This window comes from Bombina bombina, chromosome 8 (genome assembly GCF_027579735.1).
Source record: "Bombina bombina isolate aBomBom1 chromosome 8, aBomBom1.pri, whole genome shotgun sequence".
NCBI classification, from domain to species: domain Eukaryota; kingdom Metazoa; phylum Chordata; class Amphibia; order Anura; family Bombinatoridae; genus Bombina; species Bombina bombina.
In genome coordinates this window covers 333714119-333730869 of record NC_069506.1, presented here as the reverse complement: position 1 = coordinate 333730869, position 16751 = coordinate 333714119, and the positions used below count along the sequence as shown (strand labels likewise).

Here is a 16751-nt window from a genome sequence, read left to right as displayed (position 1 = left end):
CAATGCAGTTAAAGCACTGAATGTGATAAAGGTACACTGTGAACGTAATGCCGTGTAAAAAGCAGTGTTGTGATATTCCCACTTGCAATACTAGTTGATTGTTTTATACACAGTGAACTCTGTAATATCCCAATGTCTTATGTGATTGCAATGACTATAAAAACTGCTGTTAAAAGGTATACTCAGCAATATAACAGTATTTGAAAGTAACACGGCTGTAAAATAAGCCTAGTAGTCTCACCTCTCTCGCCGCTCTGGGACTCCACCTCAAGACGTCCCGGATATTCGAGCAAATAGAAATGAAGAAAGGATTTCTTTCATGTAATTAGCAAGAGTCCATGAGCTAGTGACGTATGGGATATACATTCCTACCAGGAGGGGCAAAGTTTCCCAAACCTCAAAATGCCTATAAATACACCCCTCACCACACCCACAAATCAGTTTTACAAACTTTGCCTCCTATGGAGGCGGTGAAGTAAGTTTGTGCTAGATTCTACGTTGATATGCGCTCCGCAGCAGGTTGGAGCCCGGTTTTCCTCTCAGCGTGCAGTGAATGTCAGAGGGATGTGAGGAGAGTATTGCCTATTTGAATTCAATGATCTCCTTCTACGGGGTCTATTTCATAGGTTCTCTGTTATCGGTCGTAGAGATTCATCTCTTACCTCCCTTTTCAGATCGACAATATACTCTTATATATACCATTACCTCTACTGATTCTCGTTTCAGTACTGGTTTGGCTTTCTACTACTTGTAGATGAGTGTCCTGGGGTAAGTAAGTCTTATTTTCTGTGACACTCTAAGCTATGGTTGGGCACTTTTATATAAAGTTCTAAATATATGTGTTCAAACATTTATTTGCCTTGACTCAGGATGTTCAACATTCCATATTTCAGACAGTCAGTTTCATATTTGGGATATGAATTAATCAATTTTTTTTTTTCTTACCTTAAAATTTGACTTTTTCCCTGTGGGCTATTAGGCTCGCGGGGGCTGAAAATGCTTAATTTTATTGCGTCATTCTTGGCGCTGACTTTTTTGGCGCAAATTTTTTTTTCTGTTTCCGGCGTCATACGTGTCGCCGGAAGTTGCGTCATTTTTTTTACCTTTTTTTGCGCCAAAAGTGTCGGCGTCATTTTTGGCGCCAAAAGCATTTAGGCGCCAAATAATGTGGGCGTCTTTTTTGGCGCTAAAAAATATGGGAGTCACTATTGTCTCCACATTATTTAAGTCTCATTATTTATTGCTTCTGGTTGCTAGAAGCTTGTTCACTGGCATTTTTTCCAATTCCTGAAACTGTCATTTAAGGAATTTGATCAATTTTGTTTTATATGTTGTTTTTTCTATTACATATTGCAAGATGTCTCCGTTTGTCCCTGAGTCAGAAGCCACTTCTGGAAAAATGCTTAACTGAGTTTCAGTTCTACCAAAGCTAAGTTCATTTATTTTAAATGTTATAAATGTTTATCTTAGCTATGGTTTGTAATAAGTTATTATGATATTATTATTATCGGTTATTTGTAGAGCGCCAACAGATATGTTACTTTTACATGCAGATTCCATTAGTATTTATGCTTTATACATTTCCATTCTTAAGTGCAAGAAATGTTTAGAAGATTTATAAGAAATATTTTTTCTGATTAAGGCTATGTCTGACTTCGTGCCTTTCTAATACGATTTTTAGGTCTTTTTCACTTCTTTTTTAATTATTGAAGTTTCAAATGACCAACAACATACTGATTTATCCTTCTCTGATGATGTTTTTTTCTCTTTCAGAAATTCTCTTCATCAGATATTGACACTAACAAATCTACTTTTTTATATATTTTTTATTATTATTAAAGTACATTTGTTCTTTGTTGAAGAGGTGTTGATTATTTTGGATATTAAGATAACTAGTTCTTTAAGACTAGCTGACACTATTTCTGCCTTTTTATTTCTTCTGTGATTTCAGAGGTTTTCTTTCCAATTCCCCATACTAGGGAATGGAATAGGCTGAGAATTTTCTTTTATTTTTAAACTATATTCTTTGTCAGCAGTTAAATTCAATTTGGAGGGTTCTCCAATTTATTGGAGCTATCTCTACTCCTACTAATTTTGCTATTGTTTTTATAGCAAAATAGTATTTATTTTCCTTTATATAGTTGTATCTTATTTTTGGAAAATTATTTAGTTTCAGGTACTTTTCTTGGTCCTGTGATATTGCAATTGCTTCATTTTTTCTGTTTACTTTAAGATCAAGTATCAGATCATGATTTATTTTAGCATTGTTAAGGGACAACATTTACTAGACTAGGTGCCGTTGCATTTGTCTTGTTGTTTTGCATTTTGCAAGTCCTCTGTTTTGACTGGTCCTTTAAACTGGACTATCATGCTAATGATTTCATTTGTGTCTTCATTTTATTGAATATATTTGCAAATGAGGGTTAATCTATGTCTTTAGCTATTTTAGCTAGAAGAATTATGTGATTTTTAAAAAAAAAAAAAAAAAAAAAAGAAAATCCATATTTCTTTTGTTCTAAGATAATCAATTATAATTGGATTCAATTCTTAACTGTTACTATGGGCTTCAAGAATGAGTTCTAAGACTTAAACTTTAAGCTTATACTAGTTTGGTTGTTCTTATTAAGGAACAAATCTTGAGTTCTTTCCCAAGTAACATGTTTTTAATTGGGGTTCGAAATTAGCTCCCTAATGTTGCGATGCACATGCCGTATTCCAGCTTGGCTGGTAAGGGGCAGGTTAAGACTTCTTTGAAATTTATTTGGTTCTATTTTGTCCAAATTTCTTTGATTTTATTCCAGTAAGGCTAACACTTTCTTTCAGTGTGTTTCTGTCCTATATATTTTGGATACTGTTGAGGCATGGCTGGGTACCCATGGGGTTCAAGCGCTGCTCAGACCTGGAATCTTCTGGGGTTTTTATTCCAGTTCCTTTTCTAGGAACTGGGTTTTGGAGTTTTATTCAAACTATTTTGCCTTTTTGTGGTCATTGATAGCATTATTTGTTTTCTTTAGATACAATAAATGCGTATTCTTCATTTTTCTGTTTTCATTCAGATTATTTCCTGAGGATGCGGATTCTCATATGTTTCACTTGCTCTTCAGGACATAGTTAGAGGATCTTTTTTCAAAAGCTCTTGATTCCTCACGCAAGGGTCACCTTTTTTTAGGTTTCCAGATGGTTTATGTCACTATCTTTGTCTCTATCAGACAAGGGACAATTTGTATTGGGTTCCGTCTGTCGGTACCTTTAGTCTCTATTATTTCCTTCAGTTGCTATATATGCATAGAAGTTTTAACAGCATTGGATTCAATTCCCTTTGCTCATTTTCAATGGAAATATCCTTTCCAGCTTTTTATGAGTGTTGTTTCTTCAAGAACATGGTTGGAGGATCAATTAACCAAAAAGTTTGTTGATTCCTCAGACAAGAGTAACCTTTTTTAGATTTCCGGATAGATTCAGTGTCCATGACTCTGTCTCTGTTGGACAGGAGACGTCTGAAATTGGTTTCAGCTTATCGAAACCTTCAGTCTCAATCATTCCCTTCGGTAGCCTTATGCATGGAAATTCTAGGTTCTTATGACTGCTGCATTGGACGTGTTCCCCTTTGCTCATTTTCACATGCGACCTCTTCAGCTCTGTATGCTGAACCAGTGGTGCCGGGATTATACAAAGATATCTAATTTAATATCTTTAAAACTGATTGTTCGACACCCTCTGACGTGGTACAGACCACCATCGTTTAGTTCAGGGGGCTTCTTTTTTTCTTCCAACCTGGACTGTGATCTCAACAGATGCAAGTCTGACAGGTTGGGGAGCTGTATGGGGGTTTCTGACAGCACAAGGGGTTTGGGAAATCTCAGGAGGTGAGATTACCAATCAATATTTTGGAACTCTGTGCAATTTTCAGAAGCTCTTCAGTCATGGCCTCTTCTAAAGAGAGAATCGTTCATTTGTTTTCAGACAGACAATGTCACAACTGTGGCATATATCAATCATCAAGGAGGGACTCACAGTCCTCTGGCTATGAAAGACGTATCTCGAATACTGGTGTGGGCGGAATCCATCTCCTGTCTAATCTCTGCGGTTCATATCCCAGGTATTGACAATTGGAAAGCGGATTATCTCAGTAGCCAAGCGTTACATCCGGGCGAGTGGTCTCTTCACCCAGAGGTGTTTCTTCAGATTGTTCAAATGTGGGGACTTCCAGAAATAGATCTGATGGCTTCTCATCTAAACAAGAAACTTCCCAGGTATCTGTCCAGATCCAGGGATCCTCAGGTGGAAGCAGTGGATGCATTGTCACTTCCTTGGAAGTATCATCCTGCCTATATCTTTCCACCTCTAGTTCTTCTTCCAAGAGTAATCTCCAAGATTCTGAAGGAATGCTCGTTTTTTCTGCTGGTGGCTCCAGCATGGTCTCACAGGTTTTGGTATACGGATCTTGTCCGCATGGCTTCTTGCCAACCGTGGACTCTTCCGTTAAGACCAGACCTTCTGTCACAAGGTCCTTTTTTACCATCAGGATCTCAAATCCTTAAATTTAAAGGTATGGAGATTGAACGCTTGATTCTTAGTCAAAGAGGTTTCTCTGACTCTGTGATTAATACTATGTTACAGGCTCGTAGATCTGTATCTAGGAAGATATATTATCGAGTCTGGAAGACTTACATTTCTTGGTGTCTTTCTCATCATTTTTCCTGGCATTCTTTTAGAATTCCGAGAATTTTTCAGTTTCTTCAGGATGGTTTGGATAAAGGTTTGTCTGCAAGTTCCTTGAAAGGACAAATCTCTGCTCTTTCTGTTCTTTTTCACAGAAGGATTGCTATTCTTCCTGATATTCATTGTTTTGTACAAGCTTTGGTTCGTATAAAACCTGTTATTAAGTCAATTTCTCCTCCTTGGAGTTTGAATTTGGTTCTGGGGGCTCTTCAAGCTCTTCTGTTTGAACCTATGCATTCACTGGACATTAAATTACTTTCTTGGAAAGTTTTGTTTTCTTTTGGCCATCTCTTCTGCTAGAAGAGTTTCTGAATTATCTGCTCTTTCTTGTGATTCTCCTTTTCTGATTTTCCATCAGGATAAGGCGGTGTTGCGAACTTCTTTTAAATTTTTACCTAAGGTTGTGAATTCTAACAACATTAGTAGAGAAATTGTGGTTCCTTCATTATGTCCTAATCCTAAGAATTCTAAGGAGAGATCATTGCATTCTTTGGATGTAGTTAGAGCTTTGAAATATTATGTTGAAGCTACTGAGAATTTCCGAAAGACTTCTAGTCTATTTGTTATCTTTTCCGGTTCTAGGAAAGGTCAGAAGGCCTCTGCCATTTCTTTGGCATCTTGGTTGAAATCTTTAATTCATCATGCTTATGTCGAGTCGGGTAAATCTCCGCCTCAAAGGATTACAGCTCATTCTACTAGGTCAGTTTCTACTTCCTGGGCGTTTAGGAATGAAGCTTCGATTGATCAGATTTGCAAAGCAGCAACTTGGTCTTCTTTGCATACTTTTACTAAATTCTACCATTTTGATGTGTATTCTTCTTCTGAAGCAGTTTTTTTTTTTTTTTTTTATTGAGGGAATAACAACATCAAAACAAAAATCAGTTTGCTCAGACAAACACGTTGCATAATATATAACAAAGCAGATATCATAGGCATAAACAAGTGCTTAAGATCATATTAGGAGTAAAGCCATCATCATGACATTCATAGAAAGCTCACAGACAAGGATATAACTAAAATGAAAGAGCAAACCTCTAATCGCCCTCTTTTCCCCCAATGTTAGCCGAGGCCACTTTTGGACCTCATTAAAGTGAAAGTACTACTCAGAGGGCTTTTGGATAGTGCAGGCCCAATCAAGACCTACACTTTATAGTCTCCTTCATATGCCAGCTAGGACCATGGGTAGGTCCAGGCAACCTGTAACACAATTGAAGGTGATGGAAAAGTAAGAATAACAGTATACATATATATGTACCCAACACTGCGTCAGGGAAGTAAACTATAGGGACTGCTTCACATTTACACTTAAACATCAATAGGTATAAGCAGGTAACCATTCACATTAAACATCTGTCATGAGGTCAATGAAAGTGGGCATCTAGAAGTTGTAGGATCAAAAAGGGCATGTAATCTAGTAAGAAATAGAAGATTTCTGACCCCTTAACATCATGCCAGCAGTTCCATCACATGAATTAGATACACAGGTGGGCTAACACTTATGCTAAGATGAGAGTGGTAAATATTCTATAGGTATTGAACACATAATAACAATCAAGGTAAAATTCCGAAGAGCCATTTTTACAGTCATACTATGACACATTAAAACAGGGGGTCTACGGACAGGGCAGAGACTACCCAACTCTGCCAGAAGGTGATGTGGAGGATACAATGTTTATCCCTTACCACATGCTTAAAAGAGGGAGAGAAAGAGAGGGACTGGGGGGAGGTAGGAGGGGGGGGGGGGAGGGAGATAGTAGGGGGGGAGGAAAGGGAAGGAAAAGGGAAGAAGAGGGGAGTTAGGGAAAAACAAAGAGGGGAGAGAGGGGAAAGAGGAGAGGGGAGAGAGGGGAAAGAGGAGGGGGGAGAGAGGGAAAGAGGAGGGGGGGAGAGAGGGAAAGAGGAGGGGGGGGAGAGAGGGAAAGAGGAGGGGGGGGAGAGAGGGAAAGAGGAGGGGGGGAGAGAGGGAGAGAGGGAAAGAGGAGGGGGGAGAGAGGGAAAGAGGAGGGGGGGAGAGAGGGAAAGAGGAGGGGGGGGAGAGAGGGAAAGAGGAGGGGGGGGAGAGAGGGAAAGAGGAGGGGGGGAGAGAGGGAAAGAGGAGGGGGGGGAGAGAGGGAAAGAGGAGGGGGGGAGAGAGGGAAAGAGGAGGGGGGGAGAGAGGGAAAGAGGAGGGGGGGAGAGAGGGAAAGAGGAGGGGGGGAGAGAGGGAAAGAGGAGGGGGGGGAGAGAGGGAAAGAGGAGGGGGGGAGAGAGGGAAAGAGGAGGGGGGGGAGAGAGGGAAAGAGGAGGGGGGGAGAGAGGGAAAGAGGAGGGGGGGAGAGAGGGAAAGAGGAGGGGGGGGAGAGAGGGAAAGAGGAGGGGGGAAGAGAGGGAAAGAGGAGGGGGGGGAGAGAGGGAAAGAGGAGGGGGGAAGAGAGGGAAAGAGGGGGGGGGGAGAGAGGGAAAGAGGGGGGGGGAGAGGGAAAGAGGGGGGGGGGGAGAGAGGGAAAGAGGGGGGGGGAGAGGGAAAGAGGAGGGGGGGAGAGAGGGAAAGAGGAGGGGGGAAGAGGGGGGGAGAAAGGGAAAGAGGGGGGGGAGGGGGAGCGGATCTAGAGCTAACAATTTACAGAAAGACTCATAATAGAGGCTCTAAGGGTACTGGGTTCAGTGGTTGTCAGTTTGTGTGCTAAAATAAACTAGTTTAATTCGCTAACAAGTGCTCATCGAATCCAGTCTTCAGTGACCCTTCTCAGAAGAAATATTTTCAGTTTAAAAGGTCTCTAAAATAGATTCTATGTGAGCAACTCCCCCTCCTACTCTTAAGTTAAATACATGGTCACCTAGATAAAGTCTAAGACAGCATTTCCAAAACAGTTGCTCTCATTGTTATATTGCATTAGAGTAAGAGCTGCTCCTAAAGAGCCCAAACTATAAGTAACCTCTTAGTGGTCAAAGAGTCATAACTTAGTGAATTAAGACAATTTAAGGGGTCCACGGATATATACATGAATACTTAGTCTTCTGGGGGAACCCATATATGGTTAAAATTAAAATTCAAAAATTACATACAAGATTAGTAATGTACTAGCTTAGACACATACTGTAAATACCCCCATCAGACTAATTCAAGTCTTCATAACGTATCATCCTGCAAAGTGTGAATAATGATACTAGAGTACTGACAGGCAAATTCGTACAGTAAACAGCTGGTTACAGCGCGGCCATACAGTCCCATACCCTAGGCTCAACCAACACCCTGTTTGGGTCTCTTATATGCAGGAGGGTAGCAGTAATTCAGGTCAAGTCTCTGGGGCTGGGGCACACCACAGGGAGACAGCCGGTCATACTTCTCAGATAGCAAGTCTAATGCAGGTGTCGGGCTCAAGGGATCAGCTGCGTGATCCAAGTTGTCGGCTCTCACAAGCGCTGCCACCCCACCACTGTGCCCCTGCTTCACATGCCATAGGGACTCTGTCTCACCTCTGCCATCAAGCAAGCTCGATCTCCCTTGCTGCGCAGCTACTATAGGGGCCTTAGATGAGATCCTCTGTGACGTTCGCCTCATGCTAGCCTCTTCCCTTGGCTCAGGTTCACATGCGGGTTGTGATGGTTGCAAAGAAGGGAGCAGCAGATCGTGCTGATGTATGGCCTCCTCTACTTCTTCTTCCGTGACTGACTCCCTCGTGGGAGACAATGCGTCACATGTTGAAGTAGCGATCCGTTGCGATGCGGCTAATATGTTTTCGATCCTGTTCAGGAAATTCCTTTCAAAGTGGGCCGTTAACAGTCGGAGGATTTCAGCCGGATTCTCCATACCTAGGATAGGTTTAACAGGCACAGTGCAGCTTAGAACTCGAGACATAGGATAGGGATGTGCCTCAAGGCCCCATTAAAGAGATGGCCACTGTGCGATGTAGGTTATCTCACCAACGATGCATGAAGTCCAGCTATGTCACCCCTCCATAAACTCACTCCAAACAGGACTGAGCTACATGTGTACAGTTTTTCTTTAATAAAGATTTATTTTAAATGTACTTAAACACCATCTATATCGTAATAAATTCAGGAGCTCCTCACACACACGTCTAGTTTCTTCAGATGCTGGCTCCGCCCCCATTCCATACTTTTTTAATTGCAGATTACATATTGTATGCATCAAGACAATGATGTGAGCAAGTCAAGCCTGGCCTTTTCATTTTGCATAAATCATGGCTTTTGTATCTCTGTATATGATCTGGTAATTTCTGGCCTTTTTACACATGGTGTGAGTCTGCTTCCTCTTTAATACAGTTTTCTTATGTGTTTCCTCTCCGTCCAAATTTCTTACAATAAAATGTGGTTGAAACACTGCTCTCTGTGCCTCTCTCCCTTTCCTGCTCTGTAAGGATTCAGGAAGTCCTGAAGCAGTTTTTGGTAGAAAAATACTTCAGGAAGCTGTTTCAGTTTGATTCTTCTGCTTATAATTTCAGTTTTCTTCATTATAAGATTTTAACTTTATTTTGGGTGTGGATTATTTTTCAGCGGAATTGGCTGTCTTTATTTTATCCCTCCCTCTCTAGTGACTCTTGCGTGGAAGATCCACATCTTGGGTAGTCATTATCCCATACGTCACTAGCTCATGGACTCTTGCTAATTACATGAAAGAAAACATAATTTATGTAAGAACTTACCTGATAAATTAATTTCTTTCATATTAGCAAGAGTCCATGAGGCCCGCCCTTTTTTTGTGGTGGTTATGATTTTTTTGTATAAAGCACAATTATTCCAATTCCTTGTTTTTTATGCTTTCGCACTTTTTTCTTATCACCCCACTTCTTGGCTATTCGTTAAACTGATTTGTGGGTGTGGTGAGGGGTGTATTTATAGGCATTTTGAGGTTTGGGAAACTTTGCCCCTCCTGGTAGGAATGTATATCCCATACGTCACTAGCTCATGGACTCTTGCTAATATGAAAGAAATGAATTTATCAGGTAAGTTCTTACATAAATTATGTTTTACCTGTGGCAGGACATAATAAATCCGTAGGGCATAGGTGCAAGTAGAAATAGACTTTATTGTAAGTCATATGAGAGATACAAGGTACAAACAAGCTCAGGAGTGAGCTGAAAACAATACTGATGTCTGACGCGTTTCCTGCCCGTAGGCACTTCGTCCCTGACTGTGTTACTGTATTAAATTTGGGTGATTAGAAGCCCTAATTAAGAAAAAAGGGGTCCCAAATTGGCTGCACTTAAAAATATTCTACTTTATTACAATGTTTAAAAAAAAGAAAACAAATCTTAGAACGTGTTTAGGTAACAATAATGGGCCTAACGCGTTTAGGCTTCACAATATACCTTGTTTATAGACCTAAACCCTCCTTTGTTTCATCAAAATCCACCACTGACTACAGCTGTCTCTGGAAGGTATTAAATATGGACAATTATCTCTATTTAAACTGACAGAAAAGCCACAATGAATCATTTATGATTCTGGTAGAACCTGCCATTTTAAACGGCTTTCCAATTTACTTTTATCAAATTTACTTTGCCCCCTTGATCCTCTTTTGAAGCATAAACCTAGGTAGGCTAATATGAGATTAGGAGTGTGCACATGTCGTCAGCAGTCTTTGGCAGCAGTATTTGATTATTGCAGTGCTATACAATGTAACAAAGTGGCAAAAACTGTGCACGCTCCTGAGCTCACTTAGGATTACTCTTTAACAAAATATATCAAGAAAACTAAGCAAAATTGATAATAGAAGAAAATTGGAAAGTTATTTAAAATGTCATACTCTATTCAGTCGATTTAAGTTTAATTTTTACTTTACTGTCCCTATAAGTGTGATGTAAATTCCATCTGTGTATGTGTCAGTATATACCATCTGTGTATGTGTCAGTATATACCATCTGTGTATGTGTCAGTATATACCATCTGTATATGTGTCGGTATATACCATCTGTGTATGTGTCAGTATATACCATCTGTGTATGTGTCAGTATATACCATCTGTGTATGTGTCGGTATATACCATCTGTGTATGTGTCAGTATATACCATCTGTGTATGTGTCATTATATACCATCTGTGTATGTGTCAGTATATACCATCTGTGTATGTGTCAGTATATACCATCTGTGTATGTGTCAGTATATACCATCTGTGTATGTGTCAGTATATACCATCTGTATATGTGTCAGTATATACCATCTGTGTATGTGTCGGTATATACCATCTGTGTATGTGTCGGTATCTACCATCTGTGTATGTGTCGGTATCTACCATCTGTGTATGTGTCGGTATCTACCATCTGTGTATGTGTCGGTATCTACCATCTGTGTATGTGTCAGTATCTACCATCTGTGTATGTGTCGGTATATACCATCTGTGTATGTGTCAGTATATACCATCTGTGTATGTGTCGGTATATACCATCTGTGTATGTGTCGGTATCTACCATCTGTGTATGTGTCGGTATCTACCATCTGTGTATGTGTCGGTATAAACCATCTGTGTATGTGTCAGTATATATCATCTGTGTATGTGTCGGTATAAACCATCTGTGTATGTGTCAGTATATATCATCTGTGTATGTGTCAGTATATACCATCTGTGTATGTGTCAGTATATACCATCTGTGTATGTGTCAGTATATATCATCTGTGTATGTGTCGGTATAAACCATCTGTGTATGTGTCAGTATATATCATCTGTGTATGTGTCGGTATATATCATCTGTGTATGTGTCGGTATCTACCATCTGTGTATGTGTCAGTATCTACCATCTGTGTATGTGTCAGTATCTACCATCTGTGTATGTGTCGGTATCTACCATCTGTGTATGTGTCGGTATCTGCCATCTGTGTATGTGTCGGTATAAACCATCTGTGTATGTGTCAGTGTATATCATCTGTGTATGTGTCGGTATATACCATCTGTGTATGTGTCGGTATCTGCCATCTGTGTATGTGTCAGTGTATATCATCTGTGTATGTGTCGGTATATACCATCTGTGTATGTGTCGGTATCTGCCATCTGTGTATGTGTCGGTATATACCATCTGTGTATGTGTCGGTATCTGCCATCTGTGTATGTGTCAGTGTATATCATCTGTGTATGTGTCGGTATATACCATCTGTGTATGTGTCAGTATCTACCATCTGTGTATGTGTCAGTATCTACCATCTGTGTATGTGTCGGTATCTACCATCTGTGTATGTGTCGGTATATACCATCTGTGTATGTGTCAGTATCTACCATCTGTGTATGTGTCGGTATCTACCATCTGTGTATGTGTCGGTATCTGCCATCTGTGTATGTGTCGGTATCTACCATCTGTGTATGTGTCAGTATCTACCATCTGTGTATGTGTCGGTATTTACCATCTGTGTATGTGTCGGTATCTACCATCTGTGTATGTGTCAGTATAAACCATCTGTGTATGTGTCAGTATCTACCATCTGTGTATGTGTCGGTATCTACCATCTGTGTATGTGTCGGTATTTACCATCTGTGTATGTGTCAGTGTATACCATCTGTGTATGTGTCGGTATTTACCATCTGTGTATGTGTCAGTGTATACCATCTGTGTATGTGTCGGTATCTACCATCTGTGTATGTGTCGGTATTTACCATCTGTGTATGTGTCAGTGTATACCATCTGTGTATGTGTCGGTATATACCATCTGTGTATGTGTCGGTATCTACCATCTGTGTATGTGTCGGTATTTACCATCTGTGTATGTGTCAGTATCTACCATCTGTGTATGTGTCAGTATCTACCATCTGTGTGTGTGTCAGTATCTACCATCTGTGTATGTGTCGGTATCTACCATCTGTGTATGTGTCGGTATTTACCATCTGTGTATGTGTCAGTGTATACCATCTGTGTATGTGTCGGTATATACCATCTGTGTATGTGTCGGTATCTACCATCTGTGTATGTGTCGGTATTTACCATCTGTGTATGTGTCAGTATCTACCATCTGTGTATGTGTCAGTATCTACCATCTGTGTGTGTGTCAGTATCTACCATCTGTGTATGTGTCAGTATCTACCATCTGTGTATGTGTCAGTATCTACCATCTGTGTATGTGTCAGTATCTACCATCTGTGTATGTGTCAGTATATACCATCTGTGTATGTGTCGGTATCTACCATCTGTGTATGTGTCAGTATCTACCATCTGTGTATGTGTCAGTATATACCATCTGTGTATGTGTCAGTATCTACCATCTGTGTATGTGTCAGTGTATATACCATCTGTGTGTGTGTCAGTGTATACCATCTGTGTATGTATCAGTATATACCATCTGTGTGTGTGTCAGTGTATACCATCTGTGTATGTGTCAGTATCTACCATCTGTGTATGTGTCAGTGTATATACCATCTGTGTATGTGTCAGTATCTACCATCTGTGTATGTGTCGGTATCTACCATCTGTGTATGTGTCGGTATCTACCATCTGTGTATGTGTCGGTATCTACCATCTGTGTATGTGTCGGTATCTACCATCTGTGTATGTGTCGGTATCTACCATCTGTGTATGTGTCAGTATATACCATCTGTGTATGTGTCAGTGTATATACCATCTGTGTATGTGTCAGTATCTGCCATCTGTGTATGTGTCAGTATATACCATCTGTGTATGTGTCAGTGTATATACCATCTGTGTATGTGTCAGTGTATATACCATCTGTGTATGTGTCAGTGTATATACCATCTGTGTATGTGTCAGTATATACCATCTGTGTATGTGTCAGTATATACCATCTGTGTATGTGTCAGTATCTACCATCTGTGTATGTGTCAGTATCTGCCATCTGTGTATGTGTCAGTATATACCATCTGTGTATGTGTCAGTGTATATACCATCTGTGTATGTGTCAGTGTATATACCATCTGTGTATGTGTCAGTGTATATACCATCTGTGTATGTGTCAGTATATACCATCTGTGTATGTGTCAGTATATACCATCTGTGTATGTGTCAGTATCTACCATCTGTGTATGTGTCAGTATATACCATCTGTGTATGTGTCAGTATATACCATCTGTGTATGTGTCAGTATATACCATCTGTGTATGTGTCAGTATCTACCATCTGTGTATGTGTCAGTATCTACCATCTGTGTATGTGTCAGTATATACCATCTGTGTATGTGTCAGTATATACCATCTGTGTATGTGTCAGTGTATATACCATCTGTGTATGTGTCAGTGTATATACCATCTGTGTATGTGTCAGTATATACCATCTGTGTATGTGTCAGTATATACCATCTGTGTATGTGTCAGTATATACCATCTGTGTATGTGTCAGTATATACCATCTGTGTATGTGTCAGTGTATATACCATCTGTGTATGTGTCAGTGTATATACCATCTGTGTATGTGTCAGTATATACCATCTGTGTATGTGTCAGTATATACCATCTGTGTATGTGTCAGTATCTACCATCTGTGTATGTGTCGGTATCTACCATCTGTGTATGTGTCAGTATATACCATCTGTGTATGTGTCAGTGTATATACCATCTGTGTATGTGTCAGTGTATATACCATCTGTGTATGTGTCAGTATATACCATCTGTGTATGTGTCAGTATATACCATCTGTGTATGTGTCAGTGTATATACCATCTGTGTATGTGTCAGTGTATATACCATCTGTGTATGTGTCAGTATCTACCATCTGTGTATGTGTCAGTATCTACCATCTGTGTATGTGTCAGTATATACCATCTGTGTATGTGTCAGTGTATATACCATCTGTGTATGTGTCAGTGTATATACCATCTGTGTATGTGTCGGTATCTACCATCTGTGTATGTGTCGGTATCTACCATCTGTGTATGTGTCAGTATCTACCATCTGTGTATGTGTCAGTATCTACCATCTGTGTATGTGTCAGTATCTACCATCTGTGTATGTGTCAGTATCTACCATCTGTGTATGTCTCAGTATATACCATCTGTGTATGTGTCAGTGTATACCATCTGTGTATGTCTCAGTATATACCATCTGTGTGGGTGTCAGTGTATACCATCTGTGTATGTATCAGTATATACCATCTGTGTATGTGTCAGTATATACCATATGTGTGTGTGTGTCAGTATATACCATCTGTGTATGTGTCAGTATATACCATCTGTGTATGTGTCAGTATATACCATATGTGTGTGTGTGTCAGTATATACCATCTGTGTATGTGGCAGTATATACCATATGTGTGTGTGTGTCAGTATATACCATCTGTGTATGTGGCAGTATATACCATCTGTGTGCACATTACAAAATGGAAATAAATGTAAATATTGTATCCTCTTTATTCACCTTTAGATCTTACATGCCCATGCGGTCGTTATGCACTCCAGGACTTGTCCCATCTAAAGCAGCAGAACTGATAAGCAAGTGAGTATGACTTGGCGCCTTTTCTCCTCAAGGACTGCTGGGAAATAAACCTGAGCATATAAATCTGTTAAACTGGAAAGGATTCCCCTTTATAGCACTCATTGCTCATGTATTCATTATACTGGGTGTAGAAGAAGTACATAATACAGCTTAAAGGAATAGTCTAGTCAAAATTAAACTTTCATGATTCAGATAGAACATGCAACTTTCTAAATTATTCCTATTAACAATTTTCTACGTTCTCTTGTTATCTTTATTTGAATTTAAGCTTAGGAGATGACACATTTTTGGTTCAGCACATGGGTAGCGCTTGCTTATTGGTGGCTACATTTAGACACCAATCTGAAAGTGCTACCCAGGTCACACTGAACCAAAAATGAGCGGGCTCCAATGCTAACAATCTTGCTTATTCAAATAAAGATACCAAAAGAACGAAATAAAATTGATAATTAGAATAAATTAGAAAGTTGCTTAAAATTGCATGCTCTATCTGAATCATGAAAGCTTAATTGTGACTAGAGTATTCCTTTAACCTTAGTTACATATCACTAAATGAAACTAATGGAAGTTTAACATCTACATAGAAACAAATTGTTAGTTATCTTGTAGTTTAAGGCATTTTCTTTTTGTCTTACCATGTAATCCAGTGCAGAATTATAGTAACATAGTACATGAGGTTGAAAAGGTTGAGTTCTGTAGTATCTTTTTTTTGCGATCGGTCCCCAGAACTGCACTCCATACTCAAGGTGAGGTCTTACCAGGGATTTATATAGTGAGAGAATTATGCTTTTCTCCCTTGATTCAATGCTTTTAATACATGCTAGTGTCTTATTAGCCTTTGAAGCCGCTGCCCTGCATTGTGCACCGATCTTTAGCTTGTTATCTATTACTACCCCCAAATCCCTTTCCTCCTCTGTTTGGCTAAGTCTTGTCCCATTTAAATAATACACTGCCTGCTTATTTTTTCTTCCAAAATGTAGAACCTTGCATCTTCCCGTATTAAATCTCATTTTCCATTGACCGGCCCATACTTCTAATTTTTGCAGATCCTTTTGTAACAAAAGTTCATCCTGCTCTGACCTAATGACCTTACTTAGTATCATCTGCAAAAATAGAGATGTCGCTATTTAATCCTTGCTCCAAGTCATTTATAAAAATATTAAAAAGAACGGGGACCCAGTACTAATCCCTGGGGGACTCCACTGATTACCTTTGTCTAATCTGAGTATGATCCATTCACTACTACTAGTTGCTCCCTATCTTTTATCCAGTTATTTATCCATGAGCTAACATTTTTAGCTATTCCCAGTCCCTTCATTTTGTACATTAATCTCTCATGTGGCACTGTATCAAACGCCTTTGTAAAATCTAAGTATATCACATCAACTGATTCCCCTTTATCTATATTTTTCCTTCCTTCCTCATAGAATCTAATTAGATTACTTTTACATGATCTATTGCACATAAAACCATGCCGATTTGGACTCATAATCTTGTTTACATTTACTATTTATTTTCCTGCTATATTCAAAATCTATCTTGGTATATAAACAATTGTCCTTGATAAACCTATTGAATTAATTATGCTCTGTCCTGGGAAAAGTTACACAATTACTTTGTTTTAGCCATCTTGTGTCCTTATAATAGAAGTATTAAATGTAT

The 16751-nt window shown here is 39.5% G+C and overlaps 1 protein-coding gene across 8 annotated transcripts in view; it reads left to right on the top strand.

The window, feature by feature from the left end:
• The window catches only part of ST3GAL4 (ST3 beta-galactoside alpha-2,3-sialyltransferase 4), a 722373-nt gene that overhangs the window by 631552 nt on the left and 74070 nt on the right, over positions 1-16751 (top strand). For all 8 annotated transcript variants that reach the window (XM_053691566.1, XM_053691565.1, XM_053691562.1 and 5 more), the window contains one exon: positions 15018-15089. In XM_053691566.1, the coding sequence (XP_053547541.1) occupies positions 15018-15089 (72 nt within the window). The remainder of the gene's footprint in view (positions 1-15017; positions 15090-16751) is intronic.